The sequence below is a fragment of the Vulpes lagopus genome, chromosome 23, assembly GCF_018345385.1.
Source record: "Vulpes lagopus strain Blue_001 chromosome 23, ASM1834538v1, whole genome shotgun sequence".
NCBI lineage: Eukaryota > Metazoa > Chordata > Mammalia > Carnivora > Canidae > Vulpes > Vulpes lagopus.
The window spans coordinates 55,363,711-55,389,698 of record NC_054846.1 but is presented as its reverse complement, the minus strand read 5'-3'; the positions used below and the strand labels follow the sequence as shown (position 1 = coordinate 55,389,698).

Below are 25,988 nucleotides of genomic sequence, written 5' to 3'. Positions count from 1 at the left end.
CAAGTATATACTTTGTAAGAACTAACAAGTTTTCTTCTTCAATATGAAAAAGAGTGAGGGTAGAAGAGACAAGTTTAACTCTAAGCGCTTTTGAATGTGTATAATCTATTTAAATGTGTATAATCTATTTTCTACCAGCATCAACAGTTAATCATTGCCCTCTCTAATCTCACATATTCAAATAAGAAAAGGCATTTCAGGGGCACCTGGGTGGCTCAGTGGGTTAAACATCTGCCTTTAACTCAGGTCATGGGAACCGGCCCTGAGATGGGCTCCCTGCTCAGCAGGCAGTCTGCTTCTTCTTTCTTCTCTGTCCCTCCCCACTGCTTATACTCTCTCTCTCTAATGAATAAAATCTTTAAAAAAGAAAAGAGATGCCTGGATAGCTCAGTCAGTTAAGCATCTGCTTTTGGCTTGGGACTTGATTCCAGGATCCTGAGATCGAGCCCCATGTCAGACTCCCTGCTCAGCAGGGAATCTGTTTCTCCCTCTCCCTCTGCTCATGCCCTCTCAAATAAACAACTAAAATCTTTTAAAAAGGGATTTCACATTCATTTTTCATATTCTTCCCTATTCATATGTTTCACATAGGATTTTTTAAAAAGATTTTATTTATTTATTCATGAGAGACACACACACAGAGAGAGAGAGAGAGAGAGAGAGAGAGAGAGAGAGAGAGAGAGGCAGAGACATAGGCAGAGGGAGAAGCAGGCTCCCTGTGGGGAGACTGATGTGTGACTCGATCCCAGGACCTGGGGATCACTCCTTGAGCCAAAGGCTCACCACTGAACCACCCAGGTGCCCCCATAGTATTCTTATAGTGACCAAAAAAAAAAAAAAAAAAGTAAAGAAACAAAGACCATATGAGAAGGACACACTTTGAACTTAAAGCCCCACAGAAGATGATGCGTCACAGTTCTAAGTTACAATTTGCAATGAAAACAATCCATAATAAGTAAGAATCATCAAACACAATAGTAGAATCCCCTCCCCAAACCTCATATGGCTGCAACTCTTTTTTTTTTTTTAAGATTTTATTTATTTACTCATGAGTGAGCACAAGCAGAAGTGGCAGAGTGAGAGGAAGAAGCAGACTCCCCATTGAGCAGGGAGCCCAATGCAGGGCTCCCTCCCAGGACCCTGGGATCATGACCTGAGCCGAAGGCAGACATTAACCGACTGAGCCACCCACGCACCCTGGGCATGCAATACTTGATCTTGGGATTCTAAGTTGGAACTCCATTTGCGGGGTAGAGATAAGTTAAAAGAAAAATAAGGTTCTTAAAAAAATAAATAAATTATGGCCATTCTTTCCTGCCATAAACAAGTTATTAGAAAACCAGACAAAAATATATGGAGAACTATTTTCTGACAGTGAACAACAGGTATATAAATAAGCATGTATATATCTGGGAGAAGGTACTCATATGGGGCACTTTCCAGGATTGCTGTGCAAGTAAAAAGAACCGAAAGAGAATATGGCAGTTACTGCCATATTGCCAAGTTGCTGAGTTGAAGAGACAAAGATCTGTGATCAAGGTGGCCAAGGCAGCAAAAATATGTAGAATAGAGTACTAGAAAGGAAAAAGCTCCAGAGAGAGAGAAAGACACCTATAGAGGGATTCCCTCAAATCTTGCTGAGTAATGAGGCAGTGAAGCTCCATGAGGCTAGAGAAAGAACTATCAGAAAGCAATACATGAACACATCCCCAATCACACAGGGTTAGAACAGTTCACATTCCCATGAGCCAGAGAGAAGACATCACATAGTAAACAAAGCATTGCATAGGAATGGAGCTAAATTATATATCAGTTCCAGGATAAAGTCTAATATGGAGCCCTATAACAAAGCAAATAAATAAGCTTTGAAAAGAAAAACTTGATCTGTGAGGAGCTTAACTGCATGCCAGAAAATAGTCCAAGACTCTTTAAAGAGAAACAATAAAATCCAGTGATAATCAATGTAAATTCCACAATGGCATCCAGCCAAAAAAAGTATCAGGCATACAAAGAGTCAGGAAAATATGATCCAAAAAAAAAAAAAGATCCAAAACCAAGAGAAAAATTAATCACTAAAAATGGACTCAGAAATGACAGGGATAATAGACTTAGCATACAAAGACTTAAATCAGCTACTACAAATGTTATAAATATGATTCAGGATGAAAGGAAAAGATAAATGTGAAGAGAGAAAATGAAGCTATAAAAAAAGATTTAAATGTAGCTTCTAGAAATAAAAAAGATACATATAATCTGAAATGAAAAATATGCCAGATGAAATTAGCAACAGATGAGATGCTTCAGGAAAAAAAAAACCCTAGTGAACTAAAAATCATAGCAATAGGAAACATCCAAGCCAAAGCACAGAAAGAAAAAAAAATTGGGAGAAAGGCCAGTAGGTTATTTCGCAACCAATGAGACAATAATAAGCAATCTCACATACTTTTTATTGGAGTCCCAGAAAGAGGAGATGAGACGGGGTACCAAAGCAAAACAAAACAAAGCAAAACAAAACAACCCAAGAAATAAGGGCCAAAATTTTTCCAAATTTGATGGAAATCATAAGCCAAAAATCCAAAAGAAAAAAACAATGTCCATTTATATCTCAATAGCCAGCAGATATCCCATGTCCTTTTTTTTTTTTTTTAAGACATGTATCTTTTGAAAATAAAGCAAGGTTCTTTTTTATACAAACAAAACCTGAGTGGAAAATTCATTGCCATCATACCTACACTAAAAGAAATATGTAGGTAAATAGAAAAGACACATTTCTCGTTTTTAATTCTATTTGATGGAAGACTAATGAGGATACCTACTTCTGGCCAAAATGAAGTAAAGGGGGCCAGAGTTACTTTTCTATCTGAAACAACTGGAAAAACAAACATCAAACAAGTTTTCAAGACACTGGACATTAGGTAATAAGGTATATTGACCTTTAGATATGGAAAACAAGGTGAGATCTGCTTTGAGTTTCTAGGCTGTGGCATATGGACGTAGAACTGAAGCAGAACCCATGGAATTCAAGAGATGGAGCTGAGAGTTCAGGGAGACCAAGGCAATTCATAGGACAGAATGCCAGGTAGATGAGAACTACACAGAGACAGAATCCAAGAGTCACAGAGAACACCACTGAAACCATCTGAGAGCAGAAAATGATAAAAAATTTACCCGTGACACAGGTGCTATAATTAGCAGAGTAGAACGGTGAAACAGTTATTGTATTTCTTCCGTTCAAAAGTTAAGCAGAAACATGAAAGATATAATAAAGACCCAAACTGAACCTCTAGAGAAGAAAATGACAATGTCTAAGATTTTTTAAAAATCCACTGGATGGTATTAATAGCAAATTAGACATTGCAGAAGAAATGATTACTGAATTAGAAGGCACAGCAATGGAAACTATCCAAATTGGAACTTTTTTTTTTTTGTTATCCCAGGACATAACTTTACTGGAAACCGGGAGGGGGGGCGCCGGAGAGGACTAGGAATCAGGCTCTGTGGCCGGTGGTGGCTTGTCGTCATCAGAGGGACAATCGATGAAGTCAGCCAGCATGGCAGCCGTGTCATCCTGCTCCTTCTCTTGCAGGGCTGCCGTCTCTGCCTCCACCTCGGCCTCCACGTCTTCTGATGCAGGCGTCTCCTGGGGGACCGGCACTTTGTCCCCCCTACTCTCAGTCCCCTCTTTTTTTTTTTTTTTCCAAAATTTTGCTTTATTACTTCCTAGAATATTTATAGCAGTTCTTTGGAAAAGCAAGAATTAAATTTGGCAGCCTTTGTGCTCAAGGACTGAACATGGGTTATTTATCATTCTTTTTTGCAGCTTTCTGCATTTCTGCAGAAAAATTAACAAAGAAAATTAAGAGCACCAATGAATTATGAGATAATTTCAGGCAATTTAATATATGAGAAACTGTAGTCTCCAAAGTCTCCAGTGAGTTGGGGGCAAGAAGAGCAGTACAAAAAAAATCTTTTTGAAGAAATAATGGCCAAAAACTTTTCAAACCTGATGAAAACTATAAACCTATAGATCAAGAAGCTCAATGAATCCCAAATACAGGAACCACGATGTAAAATTACATCGAGACACATCATAATCACATTACTCAAAATCATTGCTAATCTATATCTTAAACATAGCCAGAGGAAAAATCATGTACATAGAGAAGAATAAAAATAATAATGACATTAAAATTTTCATTGAAAATGAAAGTAAGAAAAAAGGTAATCAATATCTTTACAGTCAACTTAGAATTCTATATCTGGCAAAGACGCCTTTCAAAGATGAAGGTTAAAAAAGATTATTTGTAGGGACACCTGGGTAGCTCCATGGTTGAGCATCTGCCTTGGCTCAGGGCATGATCCTGGAGTCCAGGATCGGGTCCCAAACTGGACTCCTTGCAGGGAGCCTGCTTCTCCCTCTGCCTATGTCTCTGCTTCTCTCTGTGTGTCTCTCATGTATAAATAAATAAAATCTTTTAAAAAGTAATAAAATAAAATAAATGTAAATGATCCAAATAGCCCAAATAAAAAGCAGATTTTTACACTAGATAAAATAGTAAGATGCAAAGTACATAGCTGTCTACAAGAAACACATTTTTTTTTTGAGAGAGAGAGAAAGATCGTGTGCGTGTAGGTGTGTATATGTATGTGTGTGTGTGACACAACTGGAAGGAGGGGCAGGGGGGAGAGAATCTTCAGTAAGCTCCATGCCCAGCACAGAGCCCAACAATGTGGGGCTCGATCTCATAATCCTGAGGTCATGACTTGACCTGAAAGCAAAAGTTGGACACTGAACTGACTGAGCCACCCAGGTGGCCCCCAAGAAACACACTTTAAATTAAAGGCATATACATGTTAACAGTAAAAGAATGGAAATATTAGTATTAATTAATATTAGTCAAAAGAAAGCTGGGAGGACTATATTAAAGGAGACAGGAGATTTCAAAGTAAAGAATATCGCCAGGGATAAAGAAGGTCATTTCATTACTTAATCAAGAGGGCATACAATTCTAACAGCTTAAGAACCTAGTAACAGAGCTCAAAATACACAAAGCAAAAATTGATAGAACTGTAGAAGAAAAAGATAAATCAACAATTATAGTTGAAGATCTCAAAATTCCTATCAATTAACTGCTAGAACAAGCAGGCAGAAAATCAGTAAGGATTCTTGAACAATAACAACCAACTAGACTGACTGACATTTATAGGACATTATACTAAGAACATACACATTCTTCTCAAGTGCACATGGAACATTTACTGAGATAGAACATATTCTGGGCCATAAACAAGTCTCAGTAAATTCCAAAGGATTCTTTTTTTTTTTTTTTTTTTTTTTAATTCCAAAAGATTCTAATCAAAGTAGTGATTGGAGGCTGGGGATAGAGCCTTAAGCTTTTTAAATACACTTCTGTACTATTTTGTTAGTTATAAAAAGCATGTATTCTTTTTGGAATTTTTTTTTTAAAAAAAAGCATTTTTAAAGCCCTATGAAAACTCTCTAAATACTTAAACTCCACTTCTCCTCTTGAGTGACATGAACCAATTTTTGTATCTAATAATCCTGTGAATCCTGAATAAAATGATCAAATACTATGATCTATTTAATACTTCCCTATTTCTGGGCATTTAGGTCTTTTTATATTTTCTACTTAAATAACAAGTTATAGTGAATAGATAATTCACTATAATTCTTTAAATGCCAGCCCTTAGCTTTCCCAAAAATCCACTCATTGTTCAATATTTCATACTCTTACATCTGTAAAACAAACATTAAATCTATATCATTTTTTACTCATTCATCTATGCCTTCTATTATCTAATTCCTCAAGAGCAGAGAGGTCTACTCTAAAACAGCTTTTACCACACAGGCACTTTTCCTATTGTAGTGATTAAAATTAATGAAATATTTGATTCTTCACTTTTGCCTCAAAATCCTACAGGGCTCCCTTTAATCTATATCCAATATATTTATGAAATGTCTAATTTGTTAAGCAGTCTTTTAAGTAGTGATTATTAATTACCAGACACAGCATGTAAGAATATGCATAGGTTGGTGACATTTTTAAAAATATTAATCATTTATTTGTTTATTTATTTGTTTGTTTATTTATAAGCATGGGGGTGGGTGAGGGGCAAAGGGAGAGGGAGAGAGAGAATCCCATGCAGACTCCTTGCCAAGCATGGAGCCAGGCACAGGGCTCAATTCCATGACCCTGAGATCGTGTTATGAACTGAAATCAAGAGTCTGATGCCTAATTGACTGAGCCACCCAGGCACCTCAGTTAGAGACATTTTTTTCATGAGATTTTTTATTCTGTTTATAAAAGTAAAATTTGTTCACAGTGAAGCTTTGTATTATACCAAAAAATATATATAATAAAGTACATAACATATTTTTCCTTTTCATGTGTTGAGAATCTTAAGTGTACACATTGCTTAGAGTCTACTTTTCTTATTTTATTATATTGTGTATATTTTCTAATGTCATTAGGTGTTTACAAATAGAGAAGCAACTTTTTTTCCTTTTTCAGATTTATTTGAGAGAGAGTGTGTATCGGGGTGTGGGGGTGGTTGAAGGGCAAAGGGAGAGAGAAACCTAAGTGGACTCTGCGTTGAGCATGGAACCCCACATGAGGTTCAATCTCACAATCCTGAGGATCAACCTTAGCTGAAACCAAGCTTTAGTCACTTAACCAACTACATCACCCAAATGTCCCAAAAAACAACTTTCAGTGTATTGCCTCAGAAGAAGAAGAATTAATTACAGCTTGGAATTTAGCAGGAAATGTTTATATCTTACCAAAAGTCCTAGGACTTTCTGTTGAATGGATGACTCAGTTGGGAAAGACTATAAAAAGAAAGAGAAACCTATAACTACCTAAAGAATCAAATATGGTAAGTGAATACTTAAATCAATCAAGCAATGGCAAAACTATAGGCTAAATTCCCATTCTAACCTCTAGAACCCGCATGAAGAGTTCTAACCCTTGGTTTTCAATAAAATGTCTGCAAGTGGTTGGAGATTCATCTGTGAGGTTCCAAAGTGCACTCAAAGTAAACTTCAAAGTGGTGTCCACTGAATTTTGATTGGTTTTTTGCTTCACTATTTGAAGAAGTTGCTGAAAGAAGGAAAATAAAATGAATTTCTCATCATGAAACTCTTATTATAATTAGTAGGGATAATGATGTCATGAGGATTGGTCTTATGGCTTAAAACATTTCCTATAAAGGTTATTTTAAGTACAAGAAACAGCTTCTTAGATCAGATTTTTCCTTCAACAAGAAAAAAGTAAGGGATCTTCAGAAATATTTTATCACTCTGATGATACCTATAATCTAATACCATGTAAAAAAAATAAAAAGCAAAATGATTAAATCTTAGGAAAACTATCTTACCCCATCAGTCAAAACATATATTCAGTTCAGATCCTGGGATAAAAAAAAAATTAGAGGGGCAGAAGAGGAAAGGAAACTAACATTTATTAAGTATCAGTAAAATATATCCTATATTATTGTTATGTCCATTTTTGGGGAGAGGAAACTGAGTGTGAGAAATATTAAGTAATTTGATCCTAGTCAACTTAGTAAGAGAAAATAATAATTGGAAGAACTACTTCTAATTCCAAGATTTCCTTAAGAAAATAAGGAATGGACAAGTTACATACAAATAGTAAGAGAATTAAAGTCTATATTGAATTTGAAAAGACAATAGCTTTGAAATTCCATTTGTAAATTATTTCTATCATAGCCTTAACCTGAGAAATTTAAGTTTCAAAGATAAATGTTTTGAGACCTAGATAAGGCAACCATAATTCCATTTTTAGATTATAATTTGGGGGGTAAAAGGAAGTTCTGCTCAAACAGATACAAGAAAACATCAATGATCACTATTACTTAAAGTTACACACAATTCAGGAAAAAAATTTTAAGAAATGAAAACATTTAGGTGCAATTATTTAACTCAATAGCACAGTGGCTAGGAGTGTGGCACTAGAATCTACATCTGCGCAACCTTGTTTGCCAATTTAATCCTTTGTTTCCTCATCTGTAAATTGTGGGTGAAAATTAAGAGATTAAAAAAGCTAGTGATCATCATAATCACTACTACTACAGCTGCTACTAATTCCTGCTTAAGCTAAATTTTCCCCAAAACCATTTAAGTGGACTACTTCCTTAAAATCTTTGAATATATCTCCAACCAAAATTACTAAAACAACATATAGAGCAATAAAAAGCTCTATTTAAGATTAAAATGTCATCCCTGAAGATAGAAAAAAATAAATAAAATCAGTATCCCTTTTCTACTTATCTAACATATTTTGTGCTAAGCACTTAGCATATATTACTTCAATTAATTTTTTTTTTTTTTTTTTAAATAAGCTCTATGCCCAGTGTAGGGCTTGAACTCACGACCAGGAGATCAAGAGTCACATACTCTACTGACTGAGCTAGCCAGGTGCCTCCCCTTCAGTTAATTTTCTTTTCCTTTTCATTTAATCTTCTATAAGGACTGTATAAGGTAGTTTATCACCCCTAAGTAAATTTATGTGACTGCCCAAGCTAGTAAGTGATAGAATTGGGAATAAATCCAGACACACTGGCTCCACAATTCCTACTCTTTCCATTATACCACCATATCCTTCTCCTCTCTTTACATTACTCTATTCATTCGTATTGCTATTATTATACTTATTAGACCGTATTACAACCGTCTACATAGTTATTCTCTCTAGTACTTCTTATGGACAGAAATTATAGATATAATTCAATGTGAATCCCTAACATCTAATAAGGTGATGGGTACCTGATAAATACTCTACACATAATTATCAAAGAAATGATCTTCTCATTACAGACATAATATATAAATCATAGAAAAAGGGAGCCTTTTAGGGCACCTGTCTGGCTCAGTTGGTGGAGCATGTGACTTTTTGATCTCAGGGTTGTGGGCTCAAGCCCCATGGTGGGTGTAGAGATTACTTAAAAATAACATTTATAAAGAAAAAAGAGAGAGTCTTTCATTTGACTTTTCCATCTATCATTATTGTTCAAACACTTCATGCCAGGATTTAGCAAGAAACTCTGAAGTGGATTTTTTTTTTTCCTCCAGTCCTCCCTTGTTTAGATTTATTCTCTTTAAAGCTTTTTAACTTTTCACTGTTCATTGTATCATCTCCTTAACTGTAAGCAAATAAAATAATTTGTCAGTTATTTAAATCATCTTTCTCCCCAAAAGCATCTAGAGCGATTTTATGCCTACAACAGTCTCTACATTTTCTTCACAAATAACAAAATAACAGAATTTTAGGTCTAGATAGGATCTTAAGGCTTATTTAGGCTCAGTGGTTCACATAATTTGAATAAGTACACAAACTGAGGTTACAGTTAGATCCTAGGTCATCTGACTCCTACTTCAGAGCTCTTTCCATCTCAGTTAAGGAATAAAGTTGCCTCTACAAAAATAAACGAAGATAATGTTTTGAAATATAAAATGTCAGAAGATACACAATACTACCTGAAAACAATGAAAATGAAAACTGTCTAGTGGTCTGCACAGGAGATAATAGACTTACCCTGACAATGAAGAGCTCAGCACCAAGCTGTGCAGTTTGTTCTGTAGAAAGCTGAAAGCAAGCAAAAGACAAAGTAAATGTCCAAGAACTCACTAGCGTGACTTTAATACCATTCACTGTAACAGACTCCAAAGGTCAAACTAAAATCTCTGATCAACATGGAATTCTGCAATATTGAATGGAGCTTGAATAAACAGGCTGGCAAAAACGCTTACTAACTTTTCCTGCACATAGATTTTGAGGAAAATAGTAATTGTTAACAGGAAATCGTTGCCTATAGAAAATTGTTCAATAATAGGAGTTCAGGTACCTTGGCAGCCAAGATGGAAATGATAGCAACTGCCATCCTTTGCATGTTTTGATCTTCATGGTTGCAGAGCCACTGCATGACAAGCTTGGCTGCTTCAAACCTGAAAATACACAAAGGGTTTCATGAATGGATCCTGGAGGTACAGGCAGTTTCATAGCTCTAGCTGGGAACTGATGCTACAATTTAAGTAGGTAAAAAGAAAGTGGAATTTCCTCTTAACCAATAAAGAATAACAATTATACTTGAGTGTTTTGGAGATGGTGCCTCACTGTTAATTCTGACATTTTGTAAAGCAACAAGATTTTGGGAAATATGATTAAAACTATCTGGCATTTATCTTCTAGAATTTTAACATATTTCTATTCTATAGTAATTTCTATATTGTATTATTTTCTGGGTCCTTATAGTACCTATCACAATAGAAATATTCATTTATTCATTCAGATTTATCGAGTCCCTGCTTTGTGCCAGATAGTGTTCCTGACACTAGAGACAGAGTAGTGAACAAAACACAAAAACCTCTCTACTGGGATCCCTGGGTGGCGCAGCGGTTTGGTGCCTGCCTTTGGCCCAGGGCGCGATCCTGGAGACCCGGGATCGAGTCCCACGTCAGGCTCCCGGTGCATGGAGCCTGCTTCTCCCTCTGCCTGTGTCTCTGCCTCTCTCTCTCTCTCTGTATGACTATCATAAATAATAATAATAATAAAAAATAAAAAAAATTAAAAAAAAAAAAAAGAAAACCTCTCTACTCTCATACAGCTTAGTATGGAAGACAGATAATAAATCTAACAAGTAAGTAATATATGTGGTATATGCTATAGAGAAAAAAAATTAAGCAGGTAAAGAGAGGATATGAAGTGTTGAGTTAAAAAAAAAAAAAAGAAATGTTGAGTTTTAGGTAACGTGACTAGGCAATGCCTCACCGAAACTTCTGAGAAGTAAGAGAGCTGGCCATGTGGCTATCTAGGGGAAAGCATTCTAAGCAGACAGAGACATAAGAGACCCTGAATGGGAGTATGTCTGAAGGTTCTGAGAAATAGCATGGAAGCCAGTGAGAACCAGAGCAGAGGGAACAAGAGTAGTACTAAGAGATGAGGTCAGAGGTAAAAGTGAAGCCAGGTCATAGAGTCTTTGTAAAGAATTAGCTTTTACTTGGGAGACAGAAAGCCATAGAAAGATTCTGAGCAGATATATGGCATGAACTGACTTATGTTTTTAATAGGATTATTCTATTAGCTGTGTTTAAAATAAACTTGAAGAGGGCAAAGAAAGAAGCAAAGAGAGCAGTTCAGAGGCTACCACAATAATTTAGGAGAGAAATCACTTTTAGTCTAGTCCAAGTGGTGGAAACAGAAATGAAGAGAAATGGTTGAAATTCATGATATATTTTGAAGACAGCTGGATTTGTCAAAGGACTGAATGCAGTGTATGAGATAAGGAGAGAAATCAGGATGACACCAAGGAATGTATCTAATTGTCTTATCCATAATTTCATCTTTCAAGACTTGGCTCAAATATCACTTCCTCTGAGAAGCTTTCCTTGACAAGTTTATCACTGCTTTCTCACTGCTCCTTAGCATTTTTATGTAACTCTGTCAGAGAGCTGTAATTATCTGTAGCCCCACCTGAATCCCCCACTGGCCCATGAGTTCCTTGAGGTAAAGGACCATATCTTATTCAGCACTCGTACCAAGAACCCAATAGAGAGCTTTATACATGGATGGTATTAATATATGTTGGCTGAATTAGAGAAATATAAATTACTCCTCTGCAAATTTCCTCAAATTTACTATTACCTCCTTTCTAGTCTCAAAGCCACCTCAGATTCTTTTACATTAGATTCCTAAGGAGCCATTCTGCCTCTACTGTTTTCCCTTCAATCTGTGCCCACACAGTAGTAATATATAAATCTGTCAGAGAATTTAGGTAGGATGTCATTCCTGAAATCACAGTATTTTTGGACTCTAACAATGGGCCGGTACTTTCAAACTTTTTTCCTGCCTGCCTACCCTGTACTTACTGCAAAATGGATTGCCCACAATTATGATTAAGATAGTCTGACTGTTAAGAGCACAGATTCTGAAGCTTCTTGTATTTTGGGGTTTGAATTCTAGTTCTACCTAATGTTGTTGATAATAATAAAATACATTATTTTATCACAAGAAGCAATGCAGGAAAGTCCTTAAGAACATCACACACTCTGGAGACAGTCCAGTTTTAAATATCACTTCTACCACTTACTAACTTTAGGAACCTGGGGCAATTTCCTTAATCTCTCTGAACTTCAATTTTCTCATCTGTAAAATAGTAAGATCTATTCAATAGGATTGTTGTGAGGATTAAGTAATATTACACATAAAACTTAATACAGAACTTAGCACATACCAAGATTTTGATGAAGGTTTTTTTTTCTAGTATTATTATTAACTTCCTCTGTGCCTATAATGGTGCAGTTCCTATAACATTAAACAATTCAACCAGCCCTCATCTTCAGAGCAACACAGCAGGGATGTAAAAAGTAGAGGTTCTAAAGTCATTCTTGATTTAAATCTAAACTCGGTACTTCCTATTTTATCACCTGGAGAATTACTAAACCTCTCTGTGTCTCTGTTTCTTCATCTATAAAATGAAGACTACAAGAGTAACAATTTCACAGGACTGTTGTATGGACTGAATAAGCATATATAAAACACTTAGCACAGTGCTTGGCAATAGGAAGTGCTTTATACAGGTTAGTTGTAATCTTTATTATCTCAAATGCCGTCACTAACATGAAATCTTTAATGATCACCAATCAGATGAAATCTTTCCCTCCTCGTTTGGGGGCCCAATGCATTGTGTCATCCTCTTCTATGAAAAATTCTGTCTTCTGTCATACTCATTTTTCATTCATTCATCCATCAAACATCCACTTAAGCACTAGAGACAAAGAGATTAACCAATCACAGTCTCTGACCACAAAAAAGCTCAAATCTAGCAGAGTGTATTGGCTATATCAGAGGTAAGTAAACCACAGCCTACATATAGTGATTTTATAGCTGTGGGGCCAGCTGCCTCTCTTCTAAAGTTTTATTGGAACATAGTAAAACCATTTGTTTATATAAACTTCATCTACTGTTTTGGAGGTACAATGGCAGAGTTAAGTAGTTGCAACAGAGACTCTATGGCTAATAAGCCCAAAATATTATTAGTTAACCCTTTAAAAAGTTTGTCAACCCCTAGATTAGTTGACAAGTTTCTTTAGGAGAGTGACTATGTCTTTCCTACATATAATTTCATGTAACCAGTACAGATGCTCAGTATTTATAAAATAAAATTCGTAACCTGCATGAGATATATGTAGTTATATTTTTATCCAAACTATTTATTTCAAATAGTAAATAGTAAACAAAATACTTCATTCCTCAGCTGTGTCAGCTAACAGTGTATTGTTACCCAAATAAATCACAGTAAAATTGCTGCTTGAGAAATACACTTTTCGGTAAGTCATATTTTTTAATACCATCATTAAAAATTACATTTAAACTAGTAAGATGACAAAAATCCCTTTTAGCTCTCAAATCACATCTTAGACAAGGGAAGAACACTTTATACTTACGTGAATCCAGCTACATAGCCTCCCTTAACCTCCATTTAAAATTTTTCTTCTATAATTCAGTATCAAATAACAGTAATAATAAGAGGTATGATACAGAGAAATGACACTGGACCTAGAACTAGAAGACTTGAGTCTTTCTAGCCTTGTAGTTACTAGACACAAAACTGTGGGCACTGACATTGACTCTATATGCCTCAGTTTCTTTAGCCTACAATAGTGTGTGGATATTCTAAAAACTGTAATATAAATTTTTAGGCAAAGGGCTATGAAAACAGGGGTCAATCTGCTATCAGGAATGTCAAAGCACTAAATTAAAGAAAATAGTCAGTATTCTCTAAGGTAATGCAGAATCCCACCCACTTGATTAATTGTGGACCTGAGACACCAAAAATATGCCAACTGGTAAGAAATGGCCCAAGACATAGTTCTGTTTTGCCCCATTTTAAGTTCTAGGGCTATCACTTGCCTGTTGAATGGAACATCTTGAAGGATCCGGTCACTGCAAAGTGAAAGGAGGCAATTCTTCTGCAACTAAAGAACCAAAAGGAGAAAAAAAATCCTGAATAAAATACTGTTTTGTGGGTTTTATTGTTTTTGTTTTTTTTAAGATTTTATTTACTTATTCATGAGAGACACACACGGGGTGGGGGGAGGTGCGCAGAGACACAGGTAGAGGGAGAAGCAGGCTCCACACAGGGAGCCTGATGTGGGACTTGATCCTAGGACTCCAGGATCATGTCCCGGACGAAAGGCAGGCTCTAAACCGCTGTTTAAAGGCTACCCTGTTTTGGTATTTTTTAACTAGGGGGTAGCCTTTTATAAAAAAAAGAAGATCAGTGATGAAACACCAATAATTTCTTACATATTTTGTTCTGCCTACCTACTATTGAAAGATTGACTTCTACTGGACCCATATAAGTTTACTTGCACATATTCTTTGTCTTTTCTATTTGATGAGACAGGATAATAAATAAAATATCAGCTTATCTCCTTCCCTTCTGGTGGTCTTTGAGTGGGTCCTGCTTTGTCCTCTATCCACTTGTCTCAGGGTCCTGGGATCAAGCCCCCTGTCGACTGCACTCTCAGCTGGGAGTCTACTTGAGGTTCTCTCTCTCTCTCTCCCTCTGCCCCTTCCCCCACTTGTACATGCACATGCTCACTCTCTCTCAAATAAATAAATCTTTAGGGACACCTGGATGGCTCAGTAGTTGAGCATCTGCCTTCAGCTCAGGGCGTGATCCCAGGTCCAGGGATCGAGGAGCCTGTTTCTTCATCTGCCTATATCTCTGCCTCTCTGTGTGTGTCTCTCATGAATAAATAAATAAAAGATTTAAAATAAAAATAAAAATTGAAATTAAAATTAAAAAAATATCTTTTTAAAAACCAACCAAAAAAAAATAAAAGCTTAAAGTTCATCCAGTTTGGCAAACTACCCTCAAGAGGGAAGCTGGCTTTAATGATCCACTCATCAATCTAGATTGCCATTTTCAGTTGGTTTTTGGCCTCTATTTTTTATTAATTTGCCAATTGGATGCTAAGTTTAGAATTAAAAATATAATTTGGGGGATCCCTGGGCGGCTCAGCAGTTTAGCGCCTGCCTTCAGCCCAGGGCGTAATCCTGAGGTCCTGGAATCGAGTCCCGCATCAGGCTTCCCTGCTTGGGGCCTGCTTCTCCCTCTCCCTGTGTCTCTGCCTTTCTCTCTCTCTCTCTCTCTCTCTCTTCTCTGCCTCTCATGAATAAATAAATAAAATATTTTTAAAAATAAAAATATAATTCAAGCAGCATTTTTAGTTTTCATCCTGAGGATAGAACAGGTTATGTAGTACCATACAGCTAGAAGTAGAAAATTCACGTCTTGCTCATTTCTGTATCCCAGTACTCGATAGTGCCTGACCCAGAAAAGATGTGCTATGGCTATTTGCTGAAAGTACCACAACCTCAAGATTGAGGTGGAAGATGAGCTTTTTTTATGGTTTGCACTATTTCCCACCAACATTTGGATTTAAATACTTTTAGGCAGGAAGTATATTCTTTACTTTTCTACTTATCTGTTTTCCTATACTCAGTCATACCATAAAATTATTACTTTACAACCCTGCAAAGGCATTTGAATTTCCAGCCTTGGTCTACTAAATTCAACTATAATGGAGGATGGGACAGGATGGGTAGGGGACACTAAAAGGACTATGTGAATAGGAATCCCCACATGCTTACCTGCTGGTGATTGGGAAAATGTTCCATGGCTTTGAGCAGCAAATGGGTCACATCAGCCAGGAGTCGGACAGGCATTCCTGCAGCAAGATCCTGCTTAGTTAAGTTAAACACACAGGCACTTGCAGCAAGTTGTACTGGCAAATTCATGGGGTGGTTTCTCATCCCAGTAACCACAAGCTGGAAAAAAAATTAGTTCTCTTTATTCACACTATTAATACAAGATAACAGGGTGGTTAAGTCACTTCTGGCTCTGCCACTAACTTACTGTTATTTAACCTCAAAGATCTTTAGGTACACAATTTGTAAAATAAAAAATAAAACTATTTCTTGGGAGTATTGTGCACACTAAATGAGGCATCAAATATAATACAGTCCTACTACATTCACTGGTTTCAAATGTGTATTAGGATTATCTTGGGGGATTATTAAACATGCAAATTCCTGTACCTCATCCAGTCCTACTGAATCTAAATTTCTCAGAGTGGGATTCACAAATATGCTTTTAAAAATAAATAATATTCCAGGACCACATTCTGATAAACACGGCCCTAAGCAATCAACAAAAATTAAGAATCTTCCTTTCCTGCCCTTTAAAAGCTATCTTGGTTAAAAGATTTTAATTGGGAAATATCATGAATTAATTATGAAAGCACAGGTGGGTCATAAGCAGCATGGGAAGGTACCTTATGGAATTCCAATATTATACTTCTTTTAAAAGTCTATATGGAAGCAATAGAATGCAGCACCATGATTCCAGTCCTAATACCTCCATTTTCTACTGTAAATGGTGAAAAAAAAAAAAAATCACAGTGGTCACTGGTTTTAGGTAAATATGAAGTGGAACGCATTTATATTGCTTACTGAGACTACTATAAAACGTTAATAACACTATACAACTATCTTCTCTCTCGTTTATGGTTAACAACTGAAATCATACATCATCAATCTCATTATCAAAAAAAAGCAGAAGACTAAATTCAAATTTTCACTGATTTTCTTCACAAAGCCATCATGTGTATCTAGGGAAATAATTTCAAAATTTTCATATCCAGTTTCTTATTCTTACCTTTAAAATTTCTGGCTTTGTTTTTTCCATCACATGAGTCAGGCTAAAAAGGTGAAATAGAGCTTCCCGGACGAAGAATGCCCGTTCACTGTACCGCTTCAATGCTTCTGCAATTTGAGTTTCATTGGCTTCTCCAGACACCTTTGAACACAGCCAGAAGATTAGCTTTTAGGATTTCTTCTGCCTTCTAACTTTCTCTTTCTCTATGTGTATAGATGGCATCCAGAATAGCTATGTAAGGCTTGAAACAAATGGGAATGATTACTTTTTCAACCCACCCAGAATAGTCATCCTATCAAGGTATACATATGCTAAAGAGATGTATGTTAGATAGGCTTAGACACGGCTATAAGCTTGTAAGTAACATTTTCTATACTGCACCTAAAGAAATTCTTTTTTTTTTTTTTTTTTTACCTAAAGAAAATCTTAAGATATTTCACAGCCTTACCACATGATTAGGCTCTCATCTGTCTCAAGGTAACTCCTTAATTCCCCTTAACTCATATTAAAGCTACACTGGCCTTTTTTCCCTGATCTTTCAATAAACCAAGCTCTTTCCCAGCAAAAGGCCATTGTATGTTTGTTTTTAAAGGCCATTATATGTAACAACCCTCTCTGACTGAAACCTTCCTCTCTCTGACTAATCTACTCATTCTTCCCAATTCAAATGAAATGACACTTCTTTAGAGAAGCCTTCTCTCTCTGACCCACCAATCTAAATCAGGTCCCCTGAAACATCTCCTTCATAACCATTATCATAATCCCCCCCCCACTCAACTGACCCACTCACCACTGTACCAGAACAATTAGCAATATCTGTGGTTCAGAATAATCACTCATTAAATATTCATCAAATAACTGTTAATTAATTCCCCCAGATTTATCTAGCTCCCATCCAGCATCAAGATTCTGTTCAGGGACCCCAGGCTGTTCAGGTAGAGCATGACTCTTGATCTCAGTTTTGAGTTTTAAGCCCCACATTGGCTGTAGTGTTTACAAGAAAGAAAAGAAAAAAAGAAAAAAAGAAAAAAGAAAAGAAAAAAAGAAAGAGAGAAAGAGAAGAAAGAAAAAAAGAGAAAGAGAAGAAAGAAAGAAAGAAAGAAAGAAAGGAAGGAAGGAAGGAAGGAAGGAAGGAAGAAAGAAAGAAAGAAAGAAAGAAAGAAAGAAAGAAAGAAAGAAAGAAAGAAGAAAAAAGAAGAAATTCTGTTCAAAATTAGGTCTATCGGGCAGCCGGGTGGCTCAGTGGTTTAGTGCCGACTTCAGCCCAGGACGGAGTCCCACATCGGGCTCGTGCGTGGAGCCTGCTTCTCCCTCTGCCTGTGTCTCTGCCTCTCTCTCTCTCTCTCTGTGTATGTGTCTCTCATGAATAAACAAATAAAATATTTTAAAAAAAATTAGGTCTATCTAAGGAATGTCCCATTTCACAGATTCATACATTTATCTTAAAATTGTGGTTCACATAGTACTGAGTAACCAAATGTACATAATGGAGAGTGACTTTCCGTAAATGTAATCCAACTAGAAAGTGAAAAAATAAATTATTAGAATATCACCACTGATCTCTTTTTGTTTGTTTTTAATTTTTATTTATTTATGATAGTCACACAGAGAGAGAGAGAGGCAGAGACACAGGCAGAGGGAGAAGCAGGCTCCATGCACCAAGAGCCCGACGTGGGATTCGATCCCGGGTCTCCAGGATCGCGCCCTGGGCCAAAGGCAGGCGCTAAACCACTGCGCCACCCAGGGATCCCTCACCACTGATCTCTAATGAATTAATGGAACTAGTGTCAACAACCACTAACATCACAGAATAAAAAAAACAACCATACATTATGTACTTCCTTACTGAAAGAGCACAATACCTAAGAGAGCTGCCAAAGTGATCAAATATGAGTCTTAATTAAGCCTCCAAATCTAGCTACTAATTTGAAGAAAATACAAAGACACAGAAACATGAATCATGAGTATACAATCAGGAATATCCAGGGGGTGGGGATCCTTGGGTGGCTCAGCGGTTTAGCGCCTGCCTTCAGCCCAGGGCATGATCCTGGAGTCCCGGGATCAAATCCTCTATCAGCTCCCTGCATGGAGCCTGCTTCTCCCTCTGCCTGTGTCTCTGTCTCTCCCTCTGTGTCTCTCATGAATAAATAAATAAAATCTCTAAAAAAAAAAAAAAAAAAAAAAAAGGAATATCCAGGGGCTGGCTCCGTTGGGAAAGCATGCGACTCTTGATCTCAGGGTTCTAAGTTCAAACTCCTCACTGCGTGTAGAGATTATTTTAAATAATAATAATAATAATAATGATAATAATAATAATAATAATAAAGAATATCCAGACTGAGACAAAGTCTACAAGTCAAAATGCTGGATTTTTTTTTAAGATTTATTTATTTATTCATGAGAGACAGAGAGAGAGAGAGAAAGGCAGAGACACAGGCAGAGGGAGAAGCAGGCTCCCTGCAGTGAGCCTGATGTGGGACTCGATTCCGGGACCCCAAGATCACACCCTGAGCCAAAGGCAGGTGCTCAACTGCTGAGCCATCCAGGAGTCCCGGGCTGGATTCTTTAATAGACAAATTATAAGGAAAAGAAGGAATGGAAAGGGAATCTGTAAATTAAAGGATATTCAAAAGACATACAATTTTGAAAAATAAGCAAGATTAACTAAATAAATGCCTAGAGATAAACAGATGGGTCATAAATCTATTTAAAAAGCAAGACATGATTATTATTAATATCAGGACAGAAGTACTTTTTTGGAAGAGAGAGCTGTGATCAAGATGGGGCATGTGGAGGAACTTTAGGGCAGCTGAACGTTCTATTTATTAACCTGAGTAACAGCCTCAAATGTGTTCATCTTATTTGCCAATTCTTTTTTTGAGGCGGGAGGTAAGGGACAGAGGGAGAAGGAAAATCTTAAGCAGGCTTCATGCTGAATGTGGGCCCCACGCCATGGGGGCTCAATCTCAAACCCTGAGATCATGACCTGAGCAGAAAAAATCAAGTCAGATGCTTAATTGACTATACCACCTAAGTGTATCTTTATTTGTACTTCTTAAGCTACACATTTGTTGTTTATGATCTTAGCAATTGTCTTATTTATAAGAAGGTTAAAAATGCAAAAACAACAACAAAAAGAAACCTGTCATTCAGAGATATAATCTCTAAATTGGAAGACTCAGACTACAGTACAGATGTGTGCCAACTGACACAAGAGCACATATTAAAAAGCATATGTAAGATTGTAGAAATAACAATGGAAGTTTCTTTTTTTAAAAAGAAATATATATTTTGAAACAATCTGTGACCATTCTTCTGTTTCTCCTCACTCAAATAGCTAACACATGTCACCCTTGTAACAACTGCAGAAGCTGACTGAGTGGGGTAAATTAAGCTGGTACTGGGTGTACGGCTGTTCAAGGACCAGGTCAATGTACTACGAAAACTCAGTGCCCAGCGAAGTCAGCCCTGAAATGCTATGCCCTCAGGCAGACACCCACATCCTAGCCTAGACAATAATCATTCTTATGTTCACACACCAACTACTAACTGGGTGCTGCCTGGCTGTGAGAAAAATAACTAGCGGTCACTTGAACTGCAAAGCATCTTCTCTCCCTGAGGGCAGAACAATGGATGCTTCTTGACAAATGCCTTTTAAATTATGTGAAATAGGGGCACCTAGGTGGCTCAATCAGTTAAGCATCTGACTCTTGGTTTTGGCTCAGGTCATGATCTCAGGGTCATGGGATGGAGCCCTAAGTGGGACTCCTTGCTCAGCACAGAGTCTGCTAAAGATTCTTTCCTCCTCATTCCCCCTCTGCTCCTCCACCTGCTCATGCTCTAATATAAATAAATAAATAAATATTTTAAAACAAAAACCTATGTGAAATATACATACATACATATTGGTCTTGATTATGTATTCACATTGTAAGCATATTATTATTATTGAATAATAAAAATTTCCCAAGTGTTCAGTTCTTTTTGAATTATCCTGAACTTTTTCTTAGATTTTCTTATATTTGTAAAGACACTGAAAGATTATGTGAAATAAAAAAGATTGTAAGAGGGAAAATGTTTAACAATGATCTCTGTAAGCCTTCATTTACCCATATTTGGTTGATTCAACTGCTTTATAATATCTATATAAAATACAGTCTCAAGTTATCTTTGAATATAAAATTAAAGAAGTTTTGTTACTGGAATGTTAATTACTCTAAACAAATTTCATTGCATATATGTTTTATTCAGTGATCAATACTTCTCTAGCCAGTTATAAACCCTCACATCAAGTAGTCTGGCTCCACAGGACACCTGGGTGGCTCAGCGGTCGAGCATCTGCCTTCAGCCCAGGGCGTGATCCTGGAGTCCCGGGATCGAGTTTTAGGCCACACTAAGGAACTCAGGAAAGAGAGACACTGTGACCCCCCAGTATTCTCCCTCTGCCTGTGTCTCTGTATCTCGCTGTCTCTCATGAATAAATAAATACAATCTTAAAAAAAAAAGTAGTCTGGCTCCTCAAATTACAAGTATCTTCAACCAATTTCATATGCTAGATGTTAAAAAAAAAAAAACAAGTACCTGCATGTACTACTTACTGCAAACAATTTAAAACAGAGATGGGGCACCTGTGTGGCCCAGTCAGTTAAATATCCAATTCATGGTTTTGATTTAGGTCATGATCTTGGGGTCATGAAATCGAGTCCTGTGTTGAGCTCCATGCTCAGCACAGATTCTGCTTAAGATTCTTTCCCTCTTCTTTAAATTAAGCCTTGTTAATATTTAATATACTGAGGAAAACTGAAATACTGGGAAGTCACAGTGTCTCTCTTTCTGAATTCCTTAGTGTGGCCTAAAATACCAAGGCATATAAAACCAAAAACCCATCCTCAAGTACCTTTTTTTTTTTTTAGATTTACTTATTTATTTATTGAGGAGGGGGTGATGCAGAGAGAGATGGAAAGAAACCCAAGTGGACTCTGCACTGACCGCACAGCCAGATTTGGAGGCTGGGGGCGGAAGGGGATTGATTTCATGACCCTGAGATCACAACCTGAGCCAAAACCAAGACTCTGACACTTAACTGCCACTCAAGTGCCTCCTCAACTAATTAAAAGCATTACAATACTAAGACAATCATTTCAGACAATTTCAACAATTTTGCTAAACTGGATGATTTTTAAAAAGGAGATGTGGAAATCTCAGCTCTCCTCCCTTAACATGACTATTTTTCATTCTCAAATCAGTTGTTAAATGATTTAAAAGGAACATCGATTTTTGTATATAGGTTGAACAGGGAAAGTTCCAATGATCTCTTTTTAAGTTTAGGTTTTGTTTTTTTAGTAATCTCTACACCCAATGTGGAGCTCAAACTCACAACCCTAAGATCAAGAGTTACATGTTCTTCCAACTGAGTCAGTCAGGTGCCCCGAACGATCTTCTTTAAAAAAAAAAAACAAAAAAAACTTGTTTTTTTAAACAATGATTCTCAACATTGGCTGAATATTGTAATCACCTAAGGAGATTTAAAAAATACTGATGACTAAGTCCCACCTCCCCGTGGTTCTGATTTAATTGTTCAAGCTCCACATGTGATTTAACTAAAAAATATTCCCAAGGGTGTGTGGCTGCCTCAGTTGGTAGAGCATGTAACTCTTTTTTTGGTGGGAGGTGGGGAGGAGAGAGAATGGGAGAGGAGGGAGGGGGCAGAGAAAGAATCCTACATCCAGTGAAACCCCATATGAGGCTCCATCCTACAACCTGGAGACCATGACCTCAGATGAAATCAAAAGTCGGAGGCTTAACCTTCTGAGCCACCCAGGTGCCCCTAGAGCATGTGACTCTTGATCCTGGCATTGTGAGTTTGAGCTTCACAGTGGGGGTAGAGTTAACCTAAAAATAAAATCTTAAAAGTAAATAAATAAATAGATAGACAGATATTTCCCCTTGCTTAATCAAGATATAATTGACATATGACATTATGTAAGCTTAAGATGTACAACATGATGATTTGATACATGTATATGTTGCAAAATGACTACCATGATAAGGTTGGTTAACATATCTGTCATCTCACATAATTACACCCTAGGTGATTTTAATTGTAGTCTAGGTTGAGAATCACTACTTCAATGTTTACAGAGGTATAAACTAGATAATGATAGCAAATAAAGTCGGTGTTTCATATTGCCAAGACTTCAAACCAGTAACAGTTCCATTTGTGAAATCAAACTTGTTTCACAGAGGCATTGTGGAATACAGATGTCTTACTAGCCTCAATTTTGTAACTTAGGCTAATTCAGTGGAGGGTTTGTTGGCTGTAAGAAGAAATCAGCAAAAACTGTATTGCTTCTGGGATCATACCTATTACAGGATCTTTACCTTGAAACCATTATTTAGCGTAACATACCAGGGACACATTCCTTTTATCTTTCAGGATGAAGGTCAAGATCACCGCTTCTGGGAAATTCTCCCTCAACTCCCAGCACACAAGGATTTCTTCCCCTTTTAATATTTATAATTCTTGGGGATCCCTGGGTGGCGCAGCGGTTTGGCGCCTGCCTTTGGCCCAGGGCGCGATCCTGGAGACCCGGGATCGAGTCCCACATCAGGCTCCCGGTGCATGGAGCCTGCTTCTCCCTCTGCCTGTGTCTCTGCCTCTCTCTCTCTCTCTATCATAAATAAAAATTAAAAAAAAAAAATATTTATAATTCTTTACTACTAGACCAATTTGTTAGGCAGTTAAGTAACATTACAATTTACATTTTTATACTTTCATCAACAAGCCCTATGCTAAAAAAAACTGTCTTGTTCAATAACAAGTTGTTAAGTAAGGTCCTGACACTTCTTTTTGCCCTGCACCTGGCTTATGCAACCTTCAAGCCTGGCCCTGGTATCTACTTTTCCAGCCCCATCTCATTGCTCTTTGACTTCCTACGGTTGAGCTCTAGCTACAGTGCCCTTTCTTTCAGTTCCTTGGATATGCCATGTTCCTTCCTACCACACATATTTTTGTATATATTATCCTCTCTGCCTGGAATGTTCTCTACCAAGCTACTCACCCTTAAGATCTCCACTCATTCATCAATTCTTCAGAGAAGCCTTAAATTAAGTCTATTAAACATTCTCAAATACAATATTGTGTATCTTCTAGATTGTTAGCACAATACAGTTTAAAGCATATATATACAGGTATGTATCTATAATATTCATAAATATATGTGTATGTAATGTATATTTAAATGTATTATATGTGTGTACATATTTAAAGCACATACACTATTGGCACATGGCATTTGATTGATTGACTCTCTCTAAATTACAGGCTCCATGAGGACAAAATCATGCCTGTTTAGCCTCACTATCAAATCCCTGTGCCCAGCACAGTGCCCACTGCACACTCACTTGATAAAATATTGAATGAATAAAAAAGAGTAACTCAAAATCATTTTCTACATTCTATTTTTTCTACATTCTATTTCTAAGGTTACAAATAACCTAAGAACTGAGATGTTTATATTTACAACTAACCTTTTCTTCTTTTTTGAGTCAGTTATGATTACTCAAAAAAAGATACCATGTGGGTCACAATATCTACTTCTAGGCCATCCCTGACTCTGCTCAGGGCAGGATCAAAGGATGCGTCTGCTCAAGCAGTGTAGGTAGTAGGGGGGAAAATGGGGCTCTGGAATTAGATGTAAACCCAAATGTTCGCTCTAATTAACCGTAAATTGTCAAATTTCTTTTTAAAGATTTCATTTATTTATTCATGAGAGACAGAGAGAGAGAGAGAGACAGAGAGAGAGATGCAGAGACACAGGTGGAGGGAGAAGCAGGCTCCTCACAGGGAGCCTGATGTGGGACTCAATCCCAGGACCCTGGGATCACACCCTGAGCCAAAAGCAGATGCTCAACCACTGAGTCACCCAGGCGTCCCGTAGATCATCAAATTTCTGAGTCTATGTTTTTCATCTATAAAATGGGGGCTACTACGATCCAGCAATTGCACTGCTGGGGATTTACCCCAAAGATACAGATGCAGTGAAACTCCTGAACACCTGCACCCCAATGTTTATAGCACCAATGTCCACAATAGCCAAACTGTGGAAGGAGCCTCGGTGTCCATCAAAAGATGAATGGATAAAGAAGATGTGGTTTATGTATACAATGGAATATTACTCAGCCATTAGAAATGACAAATCCCCACCATTTGCTTCAACGTGGATGGAACTGGAGGGTATTATGCTGAGTGAAATAAGTCAATCGGAGAAGGACAAACATTTTATGGTCTCATTCATTTGGGGAATATAAATAATAGTGAAAGGGAATAGAAGGGAAAGGAGAAATGGGTATGAAATATCAGAAAGAGAGACAGAACATAAAGACTCCTAACTCTGGGAAACGAACTAGGGGTGATGGAAGGGGAGGAGGGTGGGGGGTGGGGGTGAATGGGTGATGGGCACTGAGGGGGGCACTTGACAGGATGAGCACTGGGCATTATTCTGTATGTTGGCAAATTGAACACCAATAAAAAATAAATTTATTATTAAAAAAAAAAAGAAACGACAAATACCCACCATTTGCTTTGATGTGGATGGAACTGGAGGGTATTATGATGAGTGAAATAAGTCAGTTGGAGAAAGACAAACATTTTATGGTCTCATTCATTTGGGGAATATAAAAAATAGTAAAAGGGAATAAAGGGGAAAGGAGAAAAAATGAGTGGGAAATATCAGAAAGGGAGACAGAACACGAGAGACTCCTAACTCTGGGAAACAAACTAGGGGTGGTGGAAGGGGAGGAGGGCAGGCGGGGGGTGGGGGGTGAATGGATGACGGGTACTGAGGGGGGCACTTGATGGGATGAGCACTGGGTGTTATTCTATATGTTGGCAAATTGAACACCAATAAAAAATAAATTTACAAAAAATAAAAAAATAAAAATAAAAAATAAAATAGGGGCTAATACCTATCAATGTAAAAGCATTTAGAGTATACAGTGTATATTAGGAAAATACTAGTTTTTCCTTAAACTTGTCGTAATTCTATCCTTTAAGATCTGACTCAGGTACCACCTTTTCCATCAAGCCCCAAATTCTCTAGCTAGAAGAAATTTCTCCTACTCTCTTGCAGCAATTACACTGATCTTTGGCTTTATACTTATTTATGACTGTATCATCATCACTCCTATCAGACTAAGCTGCTTGGAGGCAGATCCTGTATCTT

The 25,988-nt window shown here is 37.1% G+C and overlaps 1 protein-coding gene across 4 annotated transcripts in view; it reads right to left on the bottom strand.

Annotated features, from left to right (window-relative positions):
- Nucleotides 1-25,988, bottom strand: part of ZYG11B (zyg-11 family member B, cell cycle regulator) — an 83,683-nt gene that overhangs the window by 20,274 nt on the left and 37,421 nt on the right. For all 4 annotated transcript variants that reach the window (XM_041738442.1, XM_041738444.1, XM_041738443.1 and 1 more), the window contains 7 exons: nt 16,765-16,905; nt 15,699-15,875; nt 13,950-14,014; nt 9,886-9,985; nt 9,576-9,626; nt 6,960-7,121; nt 6,803-6,850 (listed from right to left, as the gene is read on the bottom strand). In XM_041738442.1, coding sequence (XP_041594376.1) covers nt 6,803-6,850; nt 6,960-7,121; nt 9,576-9,626; nt 9,886-9,985; nt 13,950-14,014; nt 15,699-15,875; nt 16,765-16,905 — 744 coding nt within the window. The remainder of the gene's footprint in view (nt 1-6,802; nt 6,851-6,959; nt 7,122-9,575; nt 9,627-9,885; nt 9,986-13,949; nt 14,015-15,698; nt 15,876-16,764; nt 16,906-25,988) is intronic.